Source organism: Ursus maritimus, unplaced genomic scaffold (assembly GCF_017311325.1).
Source record: "Ursus maritimus isolate PB19 unplaced genomic scaffold, ASM1731132v1 scaffold_13, whole genome shotgun sequence".
NCBI classification, from domain to species: Eukaryota; Metazoa; Chordata; class Mammalia; order Carnivora; family Ursidae; genus Ursus; species Ursus maritimus.
The window spans coordinates 20,715,133-20,742,718 of NW_024423675.1; the positions used below are offsets into that span (position 1 = coordinate 20,715,133).

General features: G+C 41.1%; 1 protein-coding gene across 1 annotated transcript in view; it reads left to right on the plus strand.

The window, feature by feature from the left end:
- Window positions 1-25,886, plus strand: part of FIG4 (FIG4 phosphoinositide 5-phosphatase) — a 122,127-nt gene extending 96,241 nt beyond the window's left edge. Inside the window, exon 23 of the mRNA XM_008706231.2 lies at window positions 25,554-25,886. Coding sequence (XP_008704453.1) covers window positions 25,554-25,731 — 178 coding nt within the window. The 3' untranslated portion in view covers window positions 25,732-25,886. The remainder of the gene's footprint in view (window positions 1-25,553) is intronic.
- The last annotated feature ends 1,700 nt before the right edge of the window (window positions 25,887-27,586 follow it).

Below are 27,586 nucleotides of genomic sequence, written 5' to 3' on the forward strand. Positions count from 1 at the left end.
AGTTGAGATCTTTCTTTTTTTCTTCACAAATATATTTATCTCTATAAACTTCCCTCTTAGAACTGCTTTGCTGCATCCCATAAGGTTTGGTATGTTGTGTTTCCATTCTCATTTGTCTCAAGTTATTATTTTTATTTCCCTTTTGATCTGTTGTTTGATCCATTGGTTGTTCAGCAGTGTGTTATTTAATTTACATGTATTTGTGAATTTTCCAATTTTCCTCCTGTTATTGATATTCCTAGTTTTATTACATTGTAGTAAAAAAAGATACTCGGTGATAATGTCTGTCTTCTTGACTTTGTTGAACTTATTTTATAGCTTAACTCATGATCTATCCTAAACGTGTTTTGTTGTATGCTTGAGAAGAATATTTATTGTATTACTGTTGGATGGAATGCTCTATATATGTCTGTTAGGTTCATTTGGTCTGTAGTGTTTTTCAAATCTGCCATTTCCTTATTGATTCTCTGTCTGGATAATCTATCTATTGTTGACACTAAGGTATTAAAGTTCCCAGCTATTACTGTGTTGCTGTTTATCTCTCCTTTTAGTTCTATGAGCATTTGCTTTATATAGTTAGGTGCTTCAATGTTGGGTGCATAAATATTTACAATTCTTATGTCTTTGTGGTGGATTAACCCCCTTTACAATTATATGATTACTTTCTTTGTCTCTTTTAACCATTTTTAACCTAAAGCTATTGCTGCTTTCTTGGTTATCAGTTGCTTGAAATATTTTTTTCCATCCCTTCACTCTCAGTCTATGTGTGTCCTTAAAACTAAAGTGAGTTTCTTGTAGGCAGCATATTGTTGGATCTTGTGTTTTATCCATTTAGCCACTCTGGGTGTTTTGATGGGAGAATTTAATCCAGTTATGTATAAAGTAATTGATGATAGGTCAAGACTTACTGTTGCGATTCTGTTCATTGCTTTCTGTTTTGTAGCTTCTTTGTTCCTTGGTTCCTCTCTTGCTGTCCTCCTCTGTGATTGGATGACTTCTTGTAGTGGTATGCTTTGACTCCTTTTGTTGTCTACTTTAAAATGATAACAACAACTTCAATAGCATACAGAAACTTTATACTTTCACATCTCTTCCCCTTTGCATTTGAGGTTACCGATGTTACAGTTTACGTCTTTTTTATATTATATATCCAATAACAAATTATTGTAGTTATGTTTTTAGACACACTTTTTAACCTTTAAACTAGAGTTGCACGCTACCGTTACAGTATTAGAGAATCCGGCTTTGATTATATATTTACTATTACCAGTGAGTATTACACATTCGTATGTTTTTGTGCTGTTAATTAGCATCCTTTTATTTCCACTGCCCACCGAGCCCCATGGCCAGACAGGGCCACCAGCTTGGCTCTGCAGATAAGCACAGCCACTGCCTAGGATCTCTGCTGGGGCACAGCTGCAAAGAGAAATGTGGTCTGCCAAAATTGAGCACTGGTTACTGTAAACCCTGCCTACCATCTCTGCTTCTGATTCTCAGTGGTCAAGCCCTGCAGAGTTACTGTGACCCCAGTGAGGCAAGATCCAAATGGACCTCCTGGGAAGGACCCTGCAATGCTGGGGAAGCTGGATGTCCACTTTGGGCTCTTTTTCCCTCCCACTGTAGAAACCATAGGCCCTGGGGGCACCTCTTTGTATGGCGCTGTGCTGGCCTGGGAAGGGGCAATGTCAGAGTGTAGCCACTCCTCTTAACCTTTCTAAGGTCATCCTTCTCAGTCTTTGTTTTCCAGGGAGTGCTTCAGCCTCATCCCTGGGTTCTGAGATTTTCACATTGCTGTCTTGTCTATGGATATTTGCCAGCTGGTCCTGTGAAGGGGACTGAAGTCCGGAATGACCTATGTCACCATCTTGAGCCATACTTTTCTGATTTTCAGCTCCCTGCTGCTACCAATTGCTGAAGCTCTTCAAAAGAATTCCTTCCCTGTGTGTTACTAGCTCTTAGAATTCCATGATCAGCATGTCTAGCATAGAACCGTGACTTCCTGATTTCCATTTGCCTGTTGTTTTCAAATGCATGAAGCTCTAAAAGTTTTGCTTTTTTAAATATTTACCTTACTCTTAGAATCTTATGATTAAAAAAAATTATGGCAGTTTGATCTCAGCTGAAAAGAATGAAAATCTTTCCATTTTTAAAAATCTTTCCTCTCAAACCCACTTTCCATTAGCTTGTAAAAAAACTCTCTAAGATGGTTTATATCCATTAGTAAAGGGTCATGGTTTCTATTCTGTATGTGTGATGTCACCAAAACACTAATTAAGTCCCAGAATATCTGGATAAAATGTATCCTGTCCTTCTCCAGAAGTAAAAAGGAATTGAGACTATCTTGACTTTCTTCACCACTTTGTTTTACTCTGTATAATTGCATTAGAAATTTGTTACTTAGTGTTAAAATAAAGTCAGCCAGCAGTGTACATCAAAGTAATATTGCTTTGAAAATAAAACTTTGAGGCTCATTTCAAAAGATGAATAGCTAAGTGATAGTTCCTTTATGATTTGGTTAGAAAACAGGAAAGTAAATTGACTACAGTTACTATGTTAGATACATTTATTTTTAATAATAGAATAGAGCTAGGAAAAACATTCTGATAATCTCAGAAGAATCAGTAAATGTTTAATAGAAAAAGAGCAAAATGTAATTTTAGGTATCTTTTTGGGAACTCTGAATAAAATTGCTAGCATACCTCAGATGCATTATGCACTTGGTTCCAGACCACTTCAGTAAAGCCAATATTGCAATGAAGCAATTCAAATGAATTTTTTGTTTCCTAGTGCATATAAAAGTTATGTTTATACTACAGTGTAGTCTACTAAGTATGCAATAGCATCATGCCTACAAAAACAATTTACAGACCTTACCTTAAAAATACTTTATTGCTAAAAAATTCTAATCTTTTGGCAAGTCATAATCTTTTCGCCGGTGGAGGGTCTTGTCTTGATGCTGATGGCTGCTGACTGATCAGGGTATGGTTGCTGAAGGCTAGGGTGGCTCTGGTAATTTCTTAAAATTAAGACAACTATGAAGTTTTGCCACATCAATGGACTCTTCCACTCATGAATGATTTCTCTGTAGCACGAGATGCTGTTTGATAGCATTTTACCCACAGCAGAACTTCTTTCAAAATTTAAGCCCGTCCTGTCAAATCCTGAGGCTGCTTTATCAACTAAGTTTATGTCATATTCTGAATCTTTGTTGGCATTTCAGTAGTCTTGACAGCATCTTCACCAGGAGTAAATTCCATCTCAGGAAGCCACTTTCTTTGCTCATCCGTCAGAAGCAGCTCCTCATGAGATTAACCTTTTCTCATGAGATTGCAGCAGTTCAGTCCCATCTTCAGGTACCACCTCTAGTTCTAGATCTCTTGCTGTTTCTACCACATCTACAGTTACTTCCCCCACTGAGCCCCTCAGAGTCATCCTTGAGGGTTGGAATCAGTTTCTTCCTAACTTTTGTTAATGTTGATATTGTGTTGTATAGCTCCATTGCAACTGGCCTTTAAGAAACTTGGCAAGGGGCACCTGGGTGGCTCAGTCAATTAAGCGTCTGACTTGGGCTCAGGTCATGATCTCAGGTTCCTGGAATGGAGCCCCATGTGGGCTCCATGCTCAGCGGGGAGTCTGCTTCTCCCTGTCCCCCTGCCTCCTCCCCCATTTGTGCGCTCACACTCACACTCACTCTCTCTCTCTCTCTCTCAAATAAATAAAATCTTTAAAAAAAAAAAAAAAAAGAAAGAAACTTGTCACGTTATAGTGTAGTATTGAAGAAAAATATTCACAATTTTCTGGAATGATTATTAAAATACTCCTTCATTTTCTAACTACACATCTCTGTGAGGTCAGAGTTAGTTTGTTTGTTTGTTTGTTTGTTTCTTTCTTTCTTTCTTTCTTTCTTTCTTTCTTTCTCCCTTTCTCCCTTTCTCTCTTTCTCTCTTTCTCTCTTCACTTAGCCAGCATATAGTACATCATTAATTTTTTATGTAGAGTTCGGTAATTCATTAGTTGCATATGACACCCAGTGCTCATCACAACGTATGCCCTCCTTAATAACCATCACCCGGTTACCCCTTGCCCCACCCCTCCCTTCTGTAACCCTCAGTTTGGTTCCCGGATTCCAGAGTCTCTCATGGTTTGTCTCCCTCTCTGATTTCTTCCCATTCAGATTTCCCTCTCTTCCCCTGTGGTCTTCCGTGCTATTCCTTATCTTCCACATACAAGTGAAACTGTGTGATAACTGTCTTTCTCTGCTTGACTTATTTCACTTAGCAGAATCCCCTCCAGTTCTATCCATGTTGATGCAAATGGTGGCTATTCATCCTTTCTGATGGCTGAGTAATATTCTGTTGTATATATGAACCACATCTTCTTTATCTATTCATCTGTTGAGGGGCATCTCGGCTCCTTCCACAGTTTGGCTATTGTGGACACTGCTGCTATGAACATTAGGGTGTATGTGCCCCTTCTTTTCACTACATCTGTATCTTTTTTTTTTTAATTTTATTTATTTATTTGGCAGAGATAGAGACAGCCAGCGAGAGAGGGAACACAAGCAGGGGGAGTGGGAGAGGAAGAAGCAGGCTCATAGCGGAGGAGCCTGATGTGGGGCTCGATCCCATAACGCCGGGATCACGCCCTGAGCCGAAGGCAGACGCTCAACCGCTGTGCCACCCAGGCGCCCCTACTACATCTGTATCTTGATACAGAGGTTCCTCATATACTTCAACCAAAACAACATATCATGACAGATTCAGCCAGACACAGATTTAAGGATTTCATTGTCTTGTATTAAGACATTAAAGAGATCATTAACTTCCTTTGTCACTAATTTTCTTTTGTTTTGGAAAACGTAGTTATTTTTCATTAAAACATATTATGTTAACATTTATCAGATTTGCCATTGTTCTTTTTAAATGAATAGATATTTTTTAATTTCTTAGTTTTAATTTCTCATATGGTAAATATCAGTATAAAAACCCATAAAAACCAAAGGTTATTGGGGCCCTCAGGAATGGTTTTAAGAGCATACAGGGGTCCTGAGATTAGAAGGTGTGAGAACTTAATGGCATAGAATGTTTGACCATTTATGTCAGTATACAGCACCAAGGCAAACAAAGCATTACTACATTACAGCCTTGCTCAGTCCTTACCAGCAGAGTGAGATCCCTGATTGGCTGAAGAAATGTTCATTTTCTCGTTTTTTATTGTTTCAGAAATCAAGAAAGCAAATATTCTCTTTTTAAAGGTTTCTATAAAAAAAAATGGTTTGAATCTCCTAGGATACTTTCAGCTCCAAATAATAAAACACCTAACCCAACTGGTTTAAATGATAAGATGATTTATAATTTCACTTCACCAAAGGATTACAGATAGGGCAGGCTCCCGGGTTGGTTGAGGAGCTTCATGGGATCGTGAAGCGCCAGGTTCTTTCCATCTCTCTGCTCTCCCATCCTCTGTGTATCCTCATCCTCAGAGTGGCAGCAAGATGGCAGGTCCAGGCGCCACCGTCAGACATGCTAGTGCCAAAGGGAGAAGAGGGATGTTTTCCCTGTGTCTCCTCTTAGCAGCAGGGAGCCCCTGAACCTCCTTAGCAGACTTTTCCTCATGCCTCAGCGGCCAGGATTGGGTCACATCCAGTCCTTAAATGTGTCACTGCCAAGGGTTGTGGGCTTACTGTGATTGGTTAAAATAATCATTTTGGGGAACCGGGATATGAGGAAGTCGTCTACAATGACTTAGTTATTAAAAACAAAACAAAACAGAAAATCTTGTGTGCCTATTCAGTTAACTGGAAATTCATTTGCACAGATGCCCAGTAAGAGAGGCAGCATGAATCTGTGAAAAGTGTTCTAAGCCTGAGAACCAGGAGTCCTGGGGTCTGGTCCCACATCTGACACTCTTGGGCTCTGAATCCCCTGTCACGGCCATTCTTCCTCATCTGTAAAAGGAGGGTGTGGACTAGAGCACTAGTTCCAAGACCCTCTGGTTTACTGGTTCCTTCATTCACTCACTCACTCTTTCATTCAATAGTATTTATAGAGTGCTTGCTCTGTTATGGAAGTCGCAGGTACAGATATGCGCTAGCTGTTGCCTGTTTAACAACAACCATCTGTTCCTCCTCCTGCACTACACACACAATGAAAGCCCGAAGGGGAGTCAGATCCAAACTGGTTTTTTTCTCATAGAATAAATTGTTTAATGCCCTTGGCAAAGAGCCCGTGCCACAAAGCTCATTAGCAAATAGTGACCTCACAAGAGTTCACTCTCATCTTATTAAAATGTAAAATTTATCCAGAAATGAGAACATAGAGCCATAATGATATTTTGACAAAGATAGGTCTTTGTCTCAGAGAAGATGCTGTGGGGCCTGGCTGGCTGTGGTGGCTGCGGCCCCTCAGTATCAGGAAGGCTGTGAGGCACAGGAGCAGGTGTTCAGAGAGCAGAAGGACAGTCATGAGAAATGAGACTGTGTTCTCTGAATACTCAAGGGCGCTGTTACGTTTTATTTTTCAGATAAGATGTCAGAAAGGTTTTATTGTTTCAAAGCAAGTTGCTAAAATTTTGCAGGCCTTCCTCAGACGCTGTGTTGGTTCATTTTTCATGTCACGTGAAGTGTTGAGATAGCTGCCCGTATTTATCTGGGAGAAGAGCCTTAGGAGTCATGTGATCACTCCCTCAAGTGATATTTGAGTCGCTGTCAGGTGAAGCAGGGCTTTTTTAAGTTGCTTTAGGGACTAATATAAGTGGAATGTAGAGGGAAGAAGTTCTAGGGTCACTGAAGAAAAAAATCTTTCGAACACATAGAGCTCTCAGCAATGACATGGAAACATTCCATTATGAAATGTCGTGAGTTCTCCCATTACTGAGGGTGCTCAGGCAGAGCCTGGATAACCTCTGCCAGCCATGTTGTGAAGAGGTTCTTCATTTGATCTGAGTGTGGACAAGGTGACTTGGAAGGAAGGTCATCTCTTAGATTCTATAATTGTTATCATAGCTGGGAGACCTCTGATGGCTTAAGATCATTAGCAGTTTGAAACAGAAAGCGGGTTATTCATTTATTCATGAAATATTTATTAAGCACTTACCATGTGTTAGTCACTGTTCTAGACACTGGAGATACAGTAAAGAACAAGACTGCAAGACAGTCGGGCACTTGTGTTCTAGGGTAGCCAGACAAGCTCTGAATGGATAAATGAATAAATAAGATAGTTTCCTATTAGGATAGATGCTCTGAAAACACAAGCCAGTGTGATGGGAAAGAAGAACTGGGCAGGTAGGGGTGGGGGTCTGTTTTAGATTCAGTTTTGAGGGCAGAGTCTCTTTGAGGAATTAACACATGAGCTGAGACTGGAATGCGGAGGAGGCATCTGCCCTGAGATGACTGGGGAAGAATGTTTGAAGCAGAGAGGACATGCATGGAAGAGCAGGGTAGGAGCAAGCTTGATGGGTTTGAGAAGCAGGCAAAGGCTACGTGAGAGGCCCAGAGGGATGCGTGTGGGATGGAGGGGGCATGGGTAGGGGCCAGATCTCACAGGAGCTCCCACGAGAGCTTAGCATTCCTCTGTCCAGTGAGAAGCCACTGCAGGGTTTTCAGTAGAGTGGCATGCTCCTATTCACATCTGTAAAAGATGACTGTGCATGCTTTCTGGAGGGTGAGTTGTAGGGGGGAGGATACAAGCAAAGAGGAAAAAGGAAACTCAAGAGAAATGTGGTTTCACAGAAGCCAAGAGAAGAAAATGTCTCGGAAGGAGGGAGTGGGCAGCAGTGTTGAAGACAGAAAAATCAGCAGGAAAGTTCTTGGTGACCTTGATGAGCAAATGTTTATGGGTGGTAGCTTTGCAAACCCATTTAGGGTGAGTTTAGGGAAAAATGCGGAGTGAGTATAAGAGAACATGGGAACTAGAAACCATTCTTTCAAAAAATGCTGTGAAGGAGTGAAAGAAATGGGAGCATATCTGGAGGGGAATGTGAAATCAGGAAATTGTTTCTAAGATCAAGTTATTCCAACAGCTTCTCTGTGTGCTGATCAAAGGGAGTCTACAGAGAGGCAGACGCTAGGAACGCTAGACAAAGAGTGAGTGAGTGATTGCAGGAGAGAGATGCTCAAAAGGGCACTGTGAATTGTTTTGTATTTTTATTGAAATCCATAATTTCATTATCTTTGACATTGATTAGTTTATTGGGGTATTCTTGTATTAGGTTGAACCATATGGAATTACCAATATTCACACATTTTTGGTGTATAAAAAATTACCATCATGTAATTCTACCCATAGGAGAATTAGGATTTTCTCCCTTAGACACTTAAATTTCTGTCATAGGTCCTTCTAATTTATATACATTTTTAATATGGAAACAATCTCAAACTTACCTAAAAGTTGCAATTACAGAAGAACATCCCCCTCCCCAAACCATTCGAGAGTAAGTTTCAGACCTGATGGTCTCCCTCTCTAGCATTTGAGTGGGTATTTCCTATAAATAAGAACATTCTCCAACAAAATCACAATTTACACTCTAGTAAAATGAGGAAATGAACATCAATACATTGCTACCATCTAATACCCTGACCCTATTCAAGTTTTTGCCAGTCATCTCAGTAATGTCCTTAATCTCAAAAGGATCTGGTTTCGCATCTCACATTGCGTTTAGTTGTCACGTAGCTTTAGTCTCTCTCACTCTGGAACAGTTCCCCATTCTTCCTTGATTTTCATGACTTTGACACTTTGACAGATACAAGCCAATTATTTTGTAGAATAGCCAAGGATTTGGGTTTGTCATGATTATCTTCAGGTTATGAACCCTCAGCAATGTGATAGCCAGCCTTCAAATTGGCCCCACCTCCTGTTATCCCCACCCTTATATAGTCTCCTCCCACCGGGTCCGAGGGTTGATCTTTGCGACCCAGAGCGTATAGCGGAAGTGATTAAGTTGTGAAGGGATCTCTTGGATCACTTGCTCTGTGTGAAGCAAGCTTCCATGTCATGAGCAGCCCCATGTCAACCTGAGCCCCTTCAACCAACCAGCCTTCACGGCCACTGAAACGTCTAGCCAACAGCCAGTGAGAAACAGGCCTGCCAACAATGTTGAGTGAGCTTGGAAGAGATTCTCCAGCCCTGGCTAAACCTTGAATTGACTGTCACCCTGGCCGACTATTTGACTTCAGCCACAATCACCTGATCCCCCAGAAACTGTGACATAGTAAATATTTGTGGACTTAAGGTACAAAATGAATACATGCAGGAATATCACAGAAATGATGGTGGGTTCTTTCCATTGCATCCTATCAGGTGGTACACGATTTCAATTTGTCCCATTACTAATGATCTTTATTTCCATCCCTTGGTTAAAAGTGGTATCTTCTGGGCTTTTCCCCTTATGAAGCTGATCTTTTTTCTTTTAATCAATGAATATTTTGCGGGAGATACTTTGAAACTATGTCAATATCCTGTTCTTTATGAAACTTACAACTTTTTCAGTTATTTTTCGCAGTGTGAGGTCTTGGCCTCCTATTTTATTAAATGGGATATAATCTGTTACTGTCATTTATTTTGATGCTCAAATTGTCCCAAGTTTCACCTGAGCCCCTTCAGCCTGCCTCCTGTGTTCTTTGGACATGTCCTCATCATTCTTTGAACACTTCCCTTGATTTCTGGCACAAGATGTTCTAAGCTCATCATGTTCTTTGCCTGCCCCAGCCCTGAGATCAGTCATTTCTCCAAGGATCCCTGGTTCTTTTTAGTGGGAAATGGTATAAAAGCCAGGGTCTGGGCACTAGGTGTGTCTGTTGCTATTGGGGTGTTGCTGCTCCCAGGCCCACTCAAAAGACATGCACACATTTGCATATGTATCTATGTAACTATGTATAGATATATGTATAAATACAGACATGTGCACAAATATTCATATATGTATATACAAGTATATACTACTTATCTATTTTTATATATTACATGATGGAAGTATATATATTTGTAAATGTAGTAAACTTACATATACATATATTTAAATCTGTGAGTTCATATTGATACTCTAATTGTAGTGTATCCAGGGTTTCTGTCCTTTCCCTTTCCATGTTAGTGACTTCTTTCTTCAACAGTTAGAAACTTGGCTCCTGTTACCCTTATTATGTTTATTTATTTGATTAATCCCTCTGATATTATCAGTCTCCCATCACTATTACATCTGCCCTTTTCCCCATATGGACACCCTCCATTCAGGCTCAGACTTCCATTGCAGAGGTACCCACCCTCATGAATGGCCTCCTCATCCCCTTGGGCCCCAGGTCACCCCTTCCCATGGACACCCATACCTGCTTCTCCCTGCTCAGGCCCTGACACACCACCTCAGGCTGCCCCTACACATGGATACCCTCCTCATCTACTCAGGCCTTAACTCCCCTCAACCTGCCCTCTGTAGGGACACCCTCCTTACCTTGCTTGGGCTCTGATTCCCCACTGCGAGCCTTCCCTCCCGGTGTGGATGCCCTCTTCAGCCCACTTGGGCTCAGACATCCACAGGCTGTCACAGGCTGCCTCTCCTTGCTCTGCCCCATCTAATGGCTTTAGAGCTAACTTGTTCAGGGGAGGAAGGGGAAGAGCAGGGCTTTATGATTTTATAAAGGATGTCATTCTGAAAGGGCCATTCTGCCCCTCCATAGCTGAATTGTGAATTTCTTCTGTAGTGCTGGGTTCCAGCCTTCTGATGACACCAGAATATCTTGGGAAACTTGTTGGAATACAAATCCCAAAGCAAACAAAAGACAGCAATAAAAATGGAACAACCAAAATATCCCTAGAAAATGGTTAAGTAGATTATAGGGAGGCATTCACTTTTCATTTTGGACTTTTGGTTACTCTTTAAATTTTCTACATATATACTTTTATTTATATTAATAATACTAACAGACTATGGCCATGCTTTATAAATTTCTATATTAAAACCATAATTAGCATAATTATTATTATTTTTTAAAGAGATACAAAATACAGAATTTAAGACCCTATTGGGTAGAGATTCTGATTCAGTACATCTGGGCTAGGGCTGGGAATCTGCTTTATAAAGTTCTCCTCTTGAATGTAATGATCAGCCAGGTTGGGGAGCCCCTGCTCCATAGGCGTTCCCTCAGCAGCTGTCCACATATCCATTGGGCAGCTCACCCAACATTCCATCACAGATGAACGCTGACAGAGATGAAGCCATAGGAGTCTTCCTGAAAACTCGCGACAGTTAGGTTTTGAAGGCTCATGATCCGTCTGATACCTCCTTCCAAAAGAGCATTTTCTCTGATTCTGCTTGTTAGTAAAGTGAAGGACAGCTCTGAAAAGATGCAGGCTAAGTACTCTTCAAAACTATCAAGGCCATCAAAGACAAGGAAAATCAACTGTCACCACCAAGAAGAAACTAAGGTGACATGACGACTAAATGTAATGGATCTTGAATGGGACCCTGGACCAGGAAAAGGACACGTATGGACTTTAGCTAATAATAATGTGTCAATATCAGTTCATCAATGGCCACAGAGGTCCCAGACTCCTGGAAGGTGTTAATAATTAGGGAAACTGGGTATGGCTATGTGGGAACTCTGCACTAGGCACGATGATTCTACAAGTCTTAAGAGATTCTAAAACAAAAAGTTTATTAGAAAAAAGATGCAGGATACAAGAGATGTAATGTGTGATATAGCAAACTCGGTGGTAGCATTTGGTAAATTGAAAAGGTAAATATATCTGAGTGGGCATGAAGCATATAAGTTGGGTGTCCTCACCTCTGAGGGAGAGAAGACACATGACCATTCCTGTAACCCATTGGCCTGAGTTTTCAGGAGTAACAGGCCACTGCTGCTGCTTTTCCAGGAAATTTGAGGACCGAAGGGACAGATTATTCCCAGAGGTCACTGTGTAATGTCTGATGGACGACCAGTTGCCCCGAGTTGCCCCGGGGGAGAGTCCAGGCCTGCATGCAGGCAGGGAGGGCTGACTCTGGGAGGTGCGGTCACATTCTTTGCCCTCTGAGAACAGGTCTCATGTGCTTGGTGCGCACCCTGTCCTTTGTTGGCAGGACAGCCCCAGTGCTGTGCAGGATAACCAGCCCCTGCTGCCTGTGGCTCAAAGCCAAGTGCGCTCTCATTATACGACAGCTGACATGTTCAAGTTATAGCCTGCAAAACAATGCAGCCAAATATCACTGGCTGCTCTTCTGGTGTTTGTAATAAAACATAGCTGAAACAGAGGAAAAACTGAATTTTTTTTTTATACTAAGATAACGTGTGCTACAAATGGGAGGGAAACCATACAGTTTATAAATTGCATCCTAAATTAGAAGCATTTTACATATTTTAGATCTGAAAATCATCCCGCTTCATTTCTCTAAACCCAAACATTCTTTTAAAAACAAAAATGACATTTTTATTTGACAGTTCTCAGAAAGAATGTGCAGTGTCATTCTGCCATACGTGGACGAATAAAAATATCAACGGGTATGGCCAAAACATAGAAAGTACCAGCATTGCTGCTCATAAATGTGCTTGTGGTAGACTGTCCCTTCTGTCTCCTTGGGCAGCAAGCATACGCACGCCCAAGTACCGGAAGTAGCCCCTTCCTGCTAGAACCATCTAGGAACAGGGCTCACCTGGGAAGGCTGGCTGCCTGCCCCTTGGTAAAGCAAGAGAGAGCTGGAGCTCTTTGCGTTTTGTTCAGTGGCCGACTCTGTTGGTCGGAGATCAGTTGCAGAAAACATAATCCATTCTAGGTAGATTAAACCAAAAGTGATTTATTATAAGATTTTAAGTGACTTTCAGAATCACTGGAGGGCTGAAGGAAAAACTCTAGACCAAGCTTTTAGGAACAACTCCCCAAAGCATATGGCAAGCCCTCAGAGTGGCTTCTGTATTTGCCCTCCTCAGAAAACTGTCCCAAGTAGCTGCTGGGTACACCACCAGCCACCTCCCCTCTCACCAGGAAACCACCACTGCCGTGGCCAACTCAAGAACACGTTGCCTTTGCTGCAGTCCATAGAACTGATACCCGAGAGCTCGCTTCTTTCCATGTGACTCAGTTCTAAGTCAAAGCCTCCTGTAGGACAAGTGGTGAGTAGAACCTAAACCACATTTTGAACCCGAATTGCAAGGGAGTCTGGGATTTTTTTTTTCCCACTTTTCAGGCCCTGCACACTAGAAGGGGAGTTCAGGTAGATATTGGGGAATCTAAACACTGTTATCTGTCACAGTCTGCCCCTCCAGCCACCCAGTCATCCATGCATACTCCTGTGCTGTCAGTGGAACCCACTCCCCACCCCCCACACGTAGTTACTGCATCCCCTTCAGCGCCCAGGATCTCTAGGTTCTGTGCAGCTGTCTGTATCAGGTCCAGATGAGGCTTCTTGTAGTCTACTGACCTATATACAAAAAGACTACCTGTTTGCTCCCAATATACAATGCTTGCAAACGAAAATAAAAACTCTCGGAGAAGGAGAAATTAGGAAACGTACGACTGCCATTTGCGTTAGCAGCCGTCACTCCCACTAGGCAAGCACGGTGAAGGTACCCTGCTCAGATAGCAGAGGAAGGTCCTTGGGCAGCCTTCTGGAAGGACTGTCTTGTCCATTAAGCCCCGTGGCCCAAATCTAACTGGAATACTAGCCATCTCCCGCCCACTGCGATAAAAGAATAGCTGATTTTCCTTACTCTGCTTGGACTGCTGCTGCTATGTAGGCACTGCCTCGTTAGCCAGATGCAGGTGAACCTCAAGATTAAGGGCTCCACCACCTTCTGCCTACTTCCTCTCAGTCTCTGCATCACTGAGTTGCTGCCATATCTGGACGCCTGCAGTATGCAGCTGTCTTGGAGGAGAGCAAGTCCGGACAGAGCTGAAGTGGGAATCGAGCTGGAGAAGACTGTCCCCCAGAGCAGCCCTGGATGAGCAGAGGTGCTGTGGCAGTGTCTGCCTCGGCAGCAAGGACAGTGTAACCATGCAGGGCAGTCATGTATCAAGTTTAGGGATCAGCTTGAGATGGATGAAAAATAGTCTTTTAAAAATAGCTATGCCTAGGGGTGCCTGGGTGGCTCAGTTGGTTAAGTGCCCGACTCTTGATTTTGGCTCAGGTCATGATCTCAGGGTCCTGAGATCCAGCCCTGCATCAGACTCTGCCACCCTGGTCATGGAGCCTGCTTAAGATACTCTCTCCCTTTGTCCCCCCCCCCCCCCAATGAATAACTATGCCTAGTTGGTTCTGGGAAGAAGACAGCACCAACATAGTTTTAAACTCTGAATCCTCACATAAAACTGAACAACCAGGTAGCAAAACCAAAGACCCATAGACATTTACCTCAAAACTACGTGATAATATATCCCCACAAATCCCTAAATATAAGCCCATGGTGGTAAACCACCAAGAGCCACCAGGCTTGCATTTTATCAGTGTTTGTACGAGAGGGAGAAGCAGGCAAGGAACAACAGGGTGTCTGACACAACTGAATAGCTAACAGGAACGCACTAGAGATCAGTGCAGGCCAATTTGAGCACAGCAGCTGGAACTGGGAGGGGTTTTACCCGATTCAGCACTAGCTGAGTGCAGGGGTTTCTGGGTGGATTCTGAAAGGAGCTGAGGCACTCTAGGCCACATAAATGTTTGAAACCAAACAACCAAAGCCCTTCCGGGTCAGGGGACCCATCTGATTCCCCATGGAGTCAAAATTGAGCAGGACAATGACAGTGGACATGAAGGAAAGAGAAAAGTGGAGAAAGGGGAGAGGTGCGGGACATCTCAGAAAGCAGTGTGCCATGGTTTTGAATACTTCACAAAAACAACCAAAGAGGGAGTTCTGTCAAGTCAGTCAGACTTTCTTGAACTACACCTTCTAAAGGTTCAGGAAAACTCATTTTGCATAACGAGTGTCAGAAAAGTATCAAGATCCAATGCCGTATAAAGTTATGAGAAGAACAGAAGAAGGCAGAACAGGGACGTTTCCCCGCAGACCGTGAAAGCATGCCAGGAAGACGTCAGTAAAAGAGATCAAAACTGAAGCATGCTATTTCAAAATGTGCTTAAAATACAAAACTTAAAAATTCAAAAAGAAATGAAGAAAAACAAAGATTTAAGAGAAAGTGTCAGATACTGGCAATAGGCAAAGAAGATTTACTATGGATAATAGGAGTCCTGAAGAAGAAAAAGAAAGCAAGAGAACAACAACAACAAAAATACTAGGGGTGCCTGGGTGGCTTAGTCAATTAAGCATCAGACTCTTGATTTCAGCTCACATCATGATCCTCAGGGTCATGGGCTCGAGCCCTGTGTTGGGCTCTGCTCTCAGCAGAGAGTCTGCTTGAGATTTTCTCTCCCCCTCTCCCCCTGCCCCTCCTCACCCCCCACTTTCTCTGTCTCTAAAATAAATAAATAAATCTTAGAGATTAAAAAAAAAATACTAAAAACTAATGCCAAAAAACCTTGTGAAATAACTACTTAAAACTATATCTTGAGAGAGCACACCACATACATGAGAATGGTAACCCAGAATGATATGGTATAGTAAGTAAACTAGACTTTAAAGGGAAAAAAAAAATCCTTTAGATATCTAAACCAAAGGAAAGACTTCTAAGGGAAAAAAAAATTAGATATCCTCAGACTTCTTACATGCAACTCTCTATATTAAAAAAAAAAATGGAGTAATATATTTAGGATTCTCAAGGGAAAGAAATGTGAGCTGAGGATGTCATTTCCCAATCTTTTAAGCATGAAAAGCAGAGACAAACGGTTACAAGGAGGAACTTGGCGTATTGTTCCCATGAGGCCTTCCTGTGGGATGAAGGATCTTGAAACAATCAAAATGACTAGAGAGGCAGTGACATAAAGCACTGTGAATTGTAAACTTACAGAATCAAAATGCAGATTAAAAGGGGGAGAGTATAGTATGTGAAAAAATGGGGAGGTGCTGCGGGGAGCACAGGCAGAGGGAGCATATTCAGCAATCATATCGGTGGCAATAGTATTGTTATTCCAGTGCTAATGTAGGTTCAGTGTGGGATAAATCAAATAAATAATTATGGGCTGTTCTAATTCTGTCATCTTTTTGTCCCTAAGAAGCAGGATTCCCCCCCGCATGGCATAAATGCACACAGGTGGATGTGTAGGTACGTGCATACAGTGGCCCAGGAACAAGGAGAGTCCCTAGTCGCCACATTGTGGTCTTGAAATACCAATTCCCCACTAAAAGGAGCAGAGCTCTGGAAGAAGTAGCTGATTCCAAGTCAGTGTTAGGAAATGGACAAAAGGATCCTGGAACATCTTGTCAGTCCAGATAGCAAGAGAGCTATTAAAGATTGCAGGGGTCATATCAAGAGGCCTTAGGAGTGAACTTGAAGAGGCTCCCACTGGACAAAGATAAGATAATTTGAACTTCAATAATAATAATAATTGCAGTGGAATGGAACTCATCAAATATGTTTACATCCATGAGTTTATAATTTTTTTTTAAAATCCTGATCACTTTGGAAGGACTATAGGGAACCATTTCATTATCCAGAAAACTGGAAAATAAAGGGAAAAGAATCAAGCATATGACACTTTGAAGCATATGAATTATACCACCGGATAACCAAGTAAGAGGTGAGGGGAAATGTCTTTAAAAAGAAAAAAATAACAGTGTTACACTAATTAATGAAAAAGAAATAATTAGCATTGGTAGTCCCAGTGTTAACAGATGTAGGCATTGAGCATTATTGGCTGTTAACATCAAAAGAGATAAACAACTTAGACAGTATGGCCCCCGTGATGAAACAGCACACCGCCACCTATAGACTTGCCAAAGCAATTGAAGCAAATTCCCACCAAGCTTCTGGATACAATTGCTGACTTGCAGAAATATAGAGGACAGGGGAACATTTTGAACTGTATTATAAATATGCAGTCAGCAAAATCCAGACTGAGAGAAACTCTACAACCTGGATTCTTCAACTGATTAATTGTAAGGAAAAGAAGGGAGCAAGAATCTGTAGATTAAAAGGCATATTATGCTTTTGAAAATGGGCAAGATTAAACAAAGTCTAGGGATGCACATTTGAATGAAAAAATCATTTTTTTTTAAGTGCAAAGAAGTGATTACAAGTCAGGATGATGGCTACTATGGTTTTGATGGGAATGAGGCACATGGAAGGGGCTTAGCTGCCAAAATTTCTGTTTCTTGATCTGGGTGGTGTTCACCTTATGATATTTCTATGCGTCTGTTTTGTGCGGTTTTCTGTATCTGTGTTTTATTTTGCAATAAAAATGTGAAATGCATTGATAGTTCTGAAGCACAGTAGTTTTTCCATGGTAAATATTGGGTAAACATTGTTAATTTTTTATATTTAATTGACATATATATAGGGCAGTGATGTAATGTCACCAAAAACTTTACCCTGACAAACCTGTAACAGCCTCTAAGGCCCTTGTGTGTATCACATTGATTCTTTTATATATGACAACATAAAGAGTCACATTTTAAGCACAAGATGTTCCAACTCTATCTAAGAAATAGTAAATGTTACAGTATTTTATCTAGATTTACTGGCTCCATTACCCCGGATGCTCATCAGCTATGCTTTTGTTCTAGTATCTGCACATTGTAAATGTCCACAAAACGGATGTGGTACAGATGAGTTCACATGGGCTCATGTGAAGTACATCATTTTGTGGGGAGGGTTGAAATATATGGATTGCCCTTCCCCCAGCATTGTGTTGAAGAATACATGTATGTATATAATGTATGTAAGCATAAATATCTATTGTATTTTACTGTATATGGGCATCAGTATATATTATATATAAACATTTTATCTATATATGTAGCATGTTTGTGTGTCAATGCTGTTTCTTCACCTAGTGGATCTGATGAAAAATGAAAAATGAGTCTTCAAGAAACAGTTTAGCAGCCTTAGACATGACAAATGCATGCATTTTTTGAGATCTATGAAGGTCATCGTGTTCTATAAATAATTGTTCTGTGTTGTTGTTGCTTAGGTTTAGCCATAAACTCTTCCATTTCTGTGAGACTGCCGTGCTTTTCTGGGTGGCCTGTCCTTGATGTGGCTCCCCGACAGGTTGAAGGCTGGGAGGAGTGCTTGAGAAACACAACCTAGCAGGGTTGTGCTGTCCTCGTGCTCTCTTCATTACCAAAACAGCCACCTACTCCTCTCCTGTCACAATCTGAAAAGACCTAGTCTACTGTGTGGAGTCGAGCTTCCTTACTGCTCAGCCTTTGAAGGGCCTCCTCTACAGACCGGACAGCCTGCCTCTCTGGTCTGTGAGATTATACATTTTATGTTCTACCATCACCGATTATATTCTTCGCTTCCCTTCTCATCACCGCTGTTTGCTTCTTCCCTGGTGGATTGTTTAAAGACTGGCATTATTGTCATCTTCTCCTTAATGAATTTTAACCTGCCAATGAGATTTCCAACCTCGCTTTCAGGTCTCTGCTGGAGGACAGCCCAATCATCTTGTTATAATAGCAGCTATTAAAAGGATTTGGAAATGTTTGTATATAAAGAAATCAGATTTGTTCATTATTCTGTGACATGCTCATTAGCTTTCAATGGCATAATAAGGCTGAAATAATTGGACTTTGTTAGGGATCATATATTAGATTCATAGCATTTAAAAAAAAAGATTTATTTATTTGAGAGAGAGCATTTGTGTGCACAAGCAGAGGGGCAGAGGGAGAGGAAGAGAAGTAGACGCCCCGCTAAGCATGGAGCGTGACGCAGGGCTCCATCTCATGAGTCTGAGATCACAGTCTGAGCCGAAATCAAGAGTTAGAGGCTTAACTGACTGAGCCACCCATGGGTTCCATAGATTCATAACATTTTGTATGTTAATATAGACTTGTCTTTTAGTAGGAATAAAAACAAAATTAATTTCTTTACCTTGACAATGTTTAGAATGTCATCAGCAGGTACTAACATGGTTTAATTTCCTATTACATGGGTAAGCACTTTCCCCTCAAGCCCGTCACCTTCACTCTATGGTATCACATGTATATACCCGAAGACACGTGAAAGTGCCCTAGAGGGGCAAGGCAGCAAACCACGAGTGCTTACCCATATTTCCGGTGTTGGAATTGGCACGACAGATATGTAAAAGTGAGTATAGACAGAGCCTGCTTTCTCGGATCCCAGATTAGAGGGGTGTATTTTGCCTTTTGTTGTATTAGAGGTGATTTGAAGATTGACACATTCCTCTTGATTTCAGCCCATTTAGAACTTTGTTAATCTGCCTGAGTCACTGTTCTCTCACCTCTAGAGGATAAGGACCCACCCCTTCTGCCTCACCATTGTTTTTTGAGCAACTTTGATAGCTTTATCCTTCTAGAAGGCACTGCAGCTTGCCCTCAGTTTCCTTGTCCACTTACGGATTATCTGAAGAAAGGAACTGAAGAATAAGGCTTCTGATGGGAAACCCTAGCTTCCCTATTATCTCAAGTAATTCAGATCACACTGTATTCAGGTTCTGAATTTAGAAACCCAAGGTAAAATCTTATTCCTTAACCAGACATCATTCATTCATTCAGTGAATAACTTTTGAGCACTTAACCATATGCCGAGTGCTCTTCTGGGCATTGGAGATAAAGAGGTGATCAAAATGGGGTTCATATTCCTAGTAAGTATATAAATACATAAATAAAAGATCAGAGAGTGATAAATACCATACAGAGTTATATTAGGGTAATGGGCTAGAAAGACCTAAAATTACCCAGAATTTGTGAGGAAAAAATAATAGGAAATAGGTTCAAAAACAGTCTGTCCAATAGATCGTTCTGTGATGATGGAAATATTTGATCTCGACACTATGTCAGACAGTGGCCATTAGCTATGTGTGGCTATCAGACACTTGAAATTTAATTGAAATTAAATTTTATTTAGTTTTAGTTAAGTTTAAATAGCCACATGTGGCTAATGGCTACCATATTGGACAAGTACAGTTTGAAAGCTACATTTTGGATTTAGGTGTCTATAGTTATGCACAGAATGTGAATAATATGCAACATTCTCTTGAGTTTTTAACATGATAAAGCAAACAAACACATTCTCACCAATCATCTTGGTAAAATAGATTCATGACTAGGCTTCAATATACGAGTACCTTATTGGATACATTCTCTTGACTTTTTCACATGGTAGAATAAACACATTCTCACCACATCATCTTGATAAAATAGATTCATGATTAGGCTTCAGTATATGAGTACATTATTGGAAGGATACAAGTAACCTAATAAGGCAACCAAAGAGAAGCAATGGACGATCAAAAAAAAAAGAAATGTTAGATTGGCATCCACACACCGAGGGCTGAATGCTCTGAGCAGTAGTAAAGATTAGAAGGAGAGAAATTTATTTCATGGTGACGTATAACATAGGTCCTTCTGCTGGTTAGGTGATAAGGGCTATTATTTTCTAATAGTAATTATAAGACCTGCAGAAAGCCAAATAGACTAATAATCAAGGGCTGGTGCTTTTAAGGCATTTGCTGAGGTTTTGCTTCACTGAGACCAGAGCATCTGATCAATTTTGAACCTGACCTTGCTATATTTTCTCTTGGAAAGCAGAGGAAATGACCTAATGATCAGTTATGACCCACAAAGAATCGTTTGGTGCTGTGAAAGAAACAGAAAACTGGGAGTTTGTGATAGCAACAGAAGGGAAAGATATATACATATTTTTTTAAGATTTTATTTATTTGACAGAGAGAGACAGCCAGCGAGAGAGGGAACACAAGCAGGGGGAGTGGGAGAGGAAGAAGCAGGCTCCTAGCAGAGGAGCCTGATGTGGGGCTCGATCCCAGAATGCCGGGATCCCGCCCTGAGCCGAAGGCAGACGCTTAACGACTGCGCCACCCAGGTGCCCCAGAAGGGAAAGATATTCTGTGACCAGAACCATTACTAAATTTTCTGGAAATGCCAAATGGGGTTTGATGTAGGCCAAAATGCTAATCGTAGGAAAAATAGAAGATTTTAATATATGCAAAAGTCTCACATGTATAATATTGTTGAAATTATACAAATATTGTCCTGTTTTTCTATCACCAGCCACAAATTACCGGGACATAACTAAATTCAGAAGACATTTCAGTCTGACCAATTATTCTCTTGTCAGATCAGCATGTTTACTGAGTATTCAGTATGTGTTGGGAGAAAAGCCTCAATAGGAATTGAACTTTAAAAGGGACTCAAGCATTAGTTCTGCATCCAAGGGTAAGATAGGGTTATTGTCAGACATGGTCATAGTATAACCAAGTGAGTAATTCCACATTTAAGAAAGAGCATAAAAGGGCACCAATAAGTATTTTCTTTAAAAAACATGGTACGTCTTATAAATTTCTGCCTGAAGTCTTTCTTTTCTGTGAATGGGAACTGCAGTGAAGGCCACGTGTCATCGATCCTTGGTGTTTGAGCGCACCGAGCAGTATGGGTTAAGCAGCCCATAAATGAACTGGCAAATATGTTATTTTAAATAAGACTGTAACATTCCTTGAGGGGAAATACAGAGCTCTTCTTTGAAGATGGAACTAGGTTCTGCAGATGAAAGAAATGAGCCTGCACATTTGTAATTATAATATTTTATCTCCAGAAATACTACTGGCATTGGAGTTAGGGAGATCTTATCCCTTTGGGGGCTGTGAGGAGAAGTGGAAAACAAAATTCCCTCTGTTTGTGGTCAGGAGAGAAAAGTGGAACCATTTTTTCCACCATGAAAGTGCAGTAATAAGCCAGCTTGCTCTACTGGAATGAATAAAAGAAAGTAGTTTCATGATTTCCACATCATTTAGTGTTTAAATACTGGTCTTTTTAGCTAGAAACAGATGCCATCTAAGCTAGAAGACTGTTCCGTGTAGTATTGAAAGCACTATTGGGTTATCCATCTCTCTCCAATACCCTCAGAGACAAGGTGCTGACCAGCAGCCCCTTGTGGGGTTCTTGGATGTTTTTGTATTTCTTTCCCACCTGGGAAATGTGTAAGCTACCGGGAAATCAGACTATCTCCTCATTAGGAAATGTGTGGTGTATCTAATATGACTGCTCGTATATTTACAATTAAATGTCAAATTATGCTTCTTGATGGAGGGTTAGTGATAGTACATGATTTGAAAAGAGATTTCTTGCTTGAAGTGTTCAGTGCTGCTGACTGACCACAAACAAGATCTTCTTTAGCATTTTAGATACATTTCAGTCTCTTAGACCAAAGAGTCTCAAACTTTGGCAAGTGTCAGAATCACCAGGAGGCCGAGCTAAACATCTTTGCTGGGCCCCACCCTCAGAGTTTCTGATTCAGTAGGCCTGGAGTAGGGCCTGAGAATTTATATTTCTAGCAAGTTCCCAGGTGATGCTAAGCCTCCTGGTCTGGGGACCACACTTGGAGAACTACTGCCTTAAGCCCGTGGGGAGGTCGTTGTAACTGGCTTCTTGACGTCTGAGTAAAATGAAGAAACAAAAGTTTCTGCGTGAATGGGTTTCTTCCTCCTCATTTTTCTGATTATGCCAACAATATTGGGTATCTCTTCAGCATCTTTCTGGCCCCAGTCCAATAATAACCATTGTAATATTACAACTTTGTTGTTTAATAGAGACTTTGAATCCCACATCCATGGGCGGTTGTGCTATGACATTCCACAGCCGGCCCACCTGCATAGTCAGCCGAGGCCTCTGAAGGATCAAACAATGCCTTGGTCACTTAGCATTTCCCCTTTCTCAACTCATGGAGGTTTAGTGCCCAGACGGTATCTTCCTACATCTCTTGGATGTCTGGTGTGATTTCTGCCAGAGAGGTCATCATTAATGAACAAAGGGTTCTGGGCAAAGGCCTGGCTTCAAAGACAGGACAGAAACCATTAGTCCCATTTTTAGATTGACTTTAAATATCTCCTCTGTGACATGGAGGGTATGATCCCAGTGCTTCCTGCCTCCAGGATGAGTGTGAAAATTAAGGAAGGTCATATGTGTAAAAGGGATTTAAGAAGGGGAAGATCCCAGACAGGTGTAGATGGTGTGGTTTAGGAGTGGTTGCTCTCTATGGCTGGTACTTTGATGACAATCTCTAAAAACCCTAATCGAGTCTTCATTTTAAAGGTTTAGGTTAAAAAGGTTTGATCCTGAATATTATCTACCATTAAAGAATTCTAGCATTTCAATGTGAATTATGTCAATGATTGGAGAGTTGCTATGTTTTTGTGAGGGAAAGTTGAGGAGAAGAGTTCATATTATTTTTTTTTAAAGATTTATTTATTCATTCGACAGAGATAGAGACAGCCAGCTAGAGAGGGAACACAAGCAGGGGGAGTGGGAGAGGAAGAAGCAGGCTCATAGCGGAAGAGCCTGATGTGGGGCTCGATCCCATAACGCCGGGATCACGCCCTGAGCCGAAGGCAGACGCTTAACCGCTGTGCCACCCAGGCGCCCCAAGAGTTCATATTATTAATCATCCTAATTGTTCACCATTATAATGTGTTCTCCACAGACATCAGAATAACTAACTTGTGTATTTTGAAGAAAGCGCTGCAGCCAGGCTAGAGGACAGATTGAGATGCAGACATCTCAGGATTCTTTCACCTTCATCCTTTTTTTTTTTTTTTAACTTTGAGTAAATCATTTTCCTTTGGTTTTTATTTACTTAAATAAGGTTACATTCTAAGATAGTATGACATTATTTAAGTGCTTTAAAAAAAAAATGGGAGTACTTCACAAACTATATACCAAATTTGAGTTGAGATATATTATCCTGAGGTGAAAACAATTGAGGTTGGCTTCCAGAAAGAATATTCCACCTCCAGTTATGTTTTATTTTAATGTAATTTAATACATCTCCAGCCATGGCAGGGTGTGTTAGCGTTCCAGGTAAGACAAAGCACAGTGAGCTACCTTGACTGTTTTCTGGGTAAGAAAGACCCCCATTTGATGGTGATGTGTCCTAAGAGGATGGGGGCGTTTACTGTACAACTCTTGTCTTCTACTGTATGTCTGCACTTCCTGATGTCTTTTGAAATGTTGACATTCCAAGTACAGACGTAGCTGGGGCTGAGGCCCAATTCTGCTCCTGACAGCAGAGAATCTTCCCCAGCTGCTGGGGTCCCAGCTAATGAAACAGCCGTGCATCCAGGATGCCTTCCTGACACTTTGGTACAGTGGGCAAAGCTAGGGTCCAGCCCAGAGAATAGATTCTTCGGATCTTCTCTGTCTGTGTTATCTTGGTGCCCTGGTGTAAGAAGTGCCCCCCCACACACACAGGGCCAGCCCTGGGGTAAGTGGTGGAGTGTGTTGTCATTGTACACCAGTCCCTCACAACACCATTTTTGTTGACTGTCCTCCCCATCAGTGGCCCCTTCTTGACCTTCCATTCACACTGTACACACATGCTCACTCTGCATCACACCTGACTGGGCTGACTGACTCATCCCTTGAAGGCCTGCTCTCAGCTGAGGTGCTCAATCTTCAATGAGTAAAGGCTGTGTCAGACACCAAACTGCATTTTGACAAGGCCTTTCTGGAGACAGCACCTTCTCCAGTGGGTAGAAGGAAATTTCATGCCTTAAGTTAGGCTGGGTGGTTGGGAATGGAAGGATATTTTTGAATAAAAAGATTCTTGGATGCTTTTCAATACCCCAGAAAGGAAGGAAGCTGCTTCTTACAGATCTACAATCTCTTGTCAAAAGCCTGAGGCCAGATGTGTTTCAGAATTTACAATTTTGGGGGTGTTAGCATAATAGGATGGTACATCCGCAGTGTGATCTGAGGACTTGTCTGATAATTAAACACATTAATATTCACACGAAGTGGGGTGAGTATTGTTGGTTCAGGTTAGGAAATGAGGATATGCCACCAAATGAATTTCAGTTGGGTCAGGTTTTACCATCAAAGTAACATTTGGTTATTAAAGCTTTTAGGATTTCAGAATTGCAGATAAGGAATTATGCACCTGTAATTATTAATTGTAGTGCACATTTACTGAGCACTTACAGTGTGCCAGGCATTATGCTAAGTGAGCACTTTATCTGTATAAACTCATTTGCTCTTCTTATCAATGTGAGGAAGGAATTTGTATCCCTTACTTGGCGGATTCCTACTGAATCTTCCTTTAAAAACTATAAATAAACTGTTAGAACTAATAAACGAATTCAATAAAGTTGCAGGATACAAAATTAATATACAAAAAAACACATTGAGTTCCTATGATGTGTCAAGGAGCAAAGAATGTGCAGCCGCCACCTAAAGTTAGTCCAGTCATGTGAGGGGGACAGATGGTGCAAGACATAGGTGGGCCCGGGGCTGCAGAAACAGAGAAGGGGTGCCCACCTAGCCAGTGCTTCAGGGAAGACTGCCTGGGCAGGTGCTGGGTCAGCTCTGTCCTCTGGGCAGGAGAGGAAGCCAGCTTAGAGGGTACAGGGGAGGTCACTACCCCCACTTACTGCTATTAAGTCTGCATGGTCAAGGTCCATGGCTCTCGAATGCTTTGAGACCATAGCTCCCTGTGGGTCCTTCACTTTGTTTTCTTCAATGTAGCCTTGTCTTCTCTTCTCTTTTATAGAACACCTATCTCTGCTTTCTCACAAGACAACATCTATGAAGTTCAGCCTCCAAGAGTAGACAGAAAATCTACAGAGATCTTCCAAGCCCACATCCAGGCCAGTCAAGGTATCATGCAGCCCCTTGGAAGAGAAGACACTTCCATGTACCGAGAATACATCAGGAACCGCTACCTGTGAAGAGAACAGGTCCACCCATGAATTTGCTTAACACTGTAATCTGTTTTGTCTCATCTTAAAAATTGAATTTCCTAGGAGTCCTTTACATCTGAAAGTTTTTCCTTTTTGTAACTGGGGAACTATAAATTATAGGAAATAAAGAAATGATTTGAATATATTGCTGTTATTGCCTATGCTTTATTTTAGAAATACTTTGCTTAGAAATGTAGTCAGTAGGGGCACCTGGGTGGCTCAGTCCCTTGAGCGTCTGACTCTTGATTTCGGCTCAGGTCATGATCTCTTGACTCATGTTGGGCTTCATGCTCAGTGCAGAGTCTACTTGAGATTCTCTCTCTCTCTCTCTCTGCTCATCCCCCTGCTTGCAATCTCTATCTCTCTTTAAGATAAGTAAATAAAATCTTTTTAAAAATGCAGTCAGTATAGTATCACGCCATAATTAAGAAATTAATAGGTATTGTCGAGCCCCTGCTGTGTGCACAAGCACTATGGTAGAGTCTGGGAGTATCACAGTAAGCAAAACAGGCCAAAAAACCCCTCTCTTGGGCAAAATGAAGTCAGAGTATTTTTCTTTGTAGTTAATGTATTTTTTTAATTTATTCTGATTTTATGTTAACTTTGTGGTTTGATAAAAAATGTATCACTTTGAAAACTCTTGTTCTTGGGACATAAACGCTGAAATATTTATGTATAAAGGGACAAGATGTCAACAAAGTGCTCTGCAGTGAGGAAAAAAGAACAAATGGAGCAAAATACCAATAATCAGTAGATCTGNNNAAAGAGTAAATGGGTGTTTTTTTGAACAGTTCTTACAGTTTTTCTATAAATACGAAGTTACATCAAAATAAGACATTAAAAATGTGTTACCCCGCATAACTTTTCTGGTGTGCAGTTGTGTTACCTGATTTGACATTTGGTGTCCAGTCAGGGTTGACTCGTCACGTACACATGGTTTGCTCTCTGTAGAGTCACACGAAACATGGACAACTTCCTGCATTTTCTGATAGTTTGACACAAATGATGTGATCTCATTATGCCTGTGCTTTTTTTAATAAGTTGTCTCAGTCCTCCCTTCTAAATAAAATAGAGAAGAACACCATGCTATCTAATGAGAGAGGGAAAACTGACTAACTGCCTAAATGACCTTTAAGGTGTCTCCAACCCTGAGAAGCTGGAATTCTGTGGAAGGTTCTACACTGCAGGTAAAAAGCCTCTAATTAGCAGACCTTTTTTTAATTGATGTCATCATAGGACCAGGATTAGAGAATGACAACAGGGGAGAGAAAATTTGTGATGGCGTTATCTAACTTGCTCTACTGCATGTGGGATCTCTCCCAAGTCTTCCCAAGTCAAAAAATTATCTCAAATTGCTAGGAAAGTGTCAAGAGATAGATCAAACCCTGATCTTCATTTTTTTTAATTTATTTTTAATACGGCTTTTCGGAGGTCTACCTCCTTATGACGGGAATGAAGTCTTTGTGAAGATCTAGAACCCAGGTCTTCTTTCCTAACCTTCTTTAGCTGTGAAGTAAGGCTCACAGTGCCTCCTTTATCGGTGTGTTGTGAAGTTTAGAGGGAATGTATGTGAAACACGTAGCCTCGATTCCTGGCGCATAAATGATGCTCAGAAAATGGGTAGTTGCCATGGTGCTGTGGTGGTAGTTGGTGAGGTGGCGACGTAGACAGTGTTCTCAGTATAAGGCAGTGGCTTAAACATGATTAACATGGTTTTTAACATAACAAATTAACATTATTTTGACATAGCAAAGATGGTATCTGAACTATTTTGTCATTAATTCAGATTACTCCTCTTTCTCTGTACAGGGAAGCACAAGTTGATACCAAAGTAGATATAACA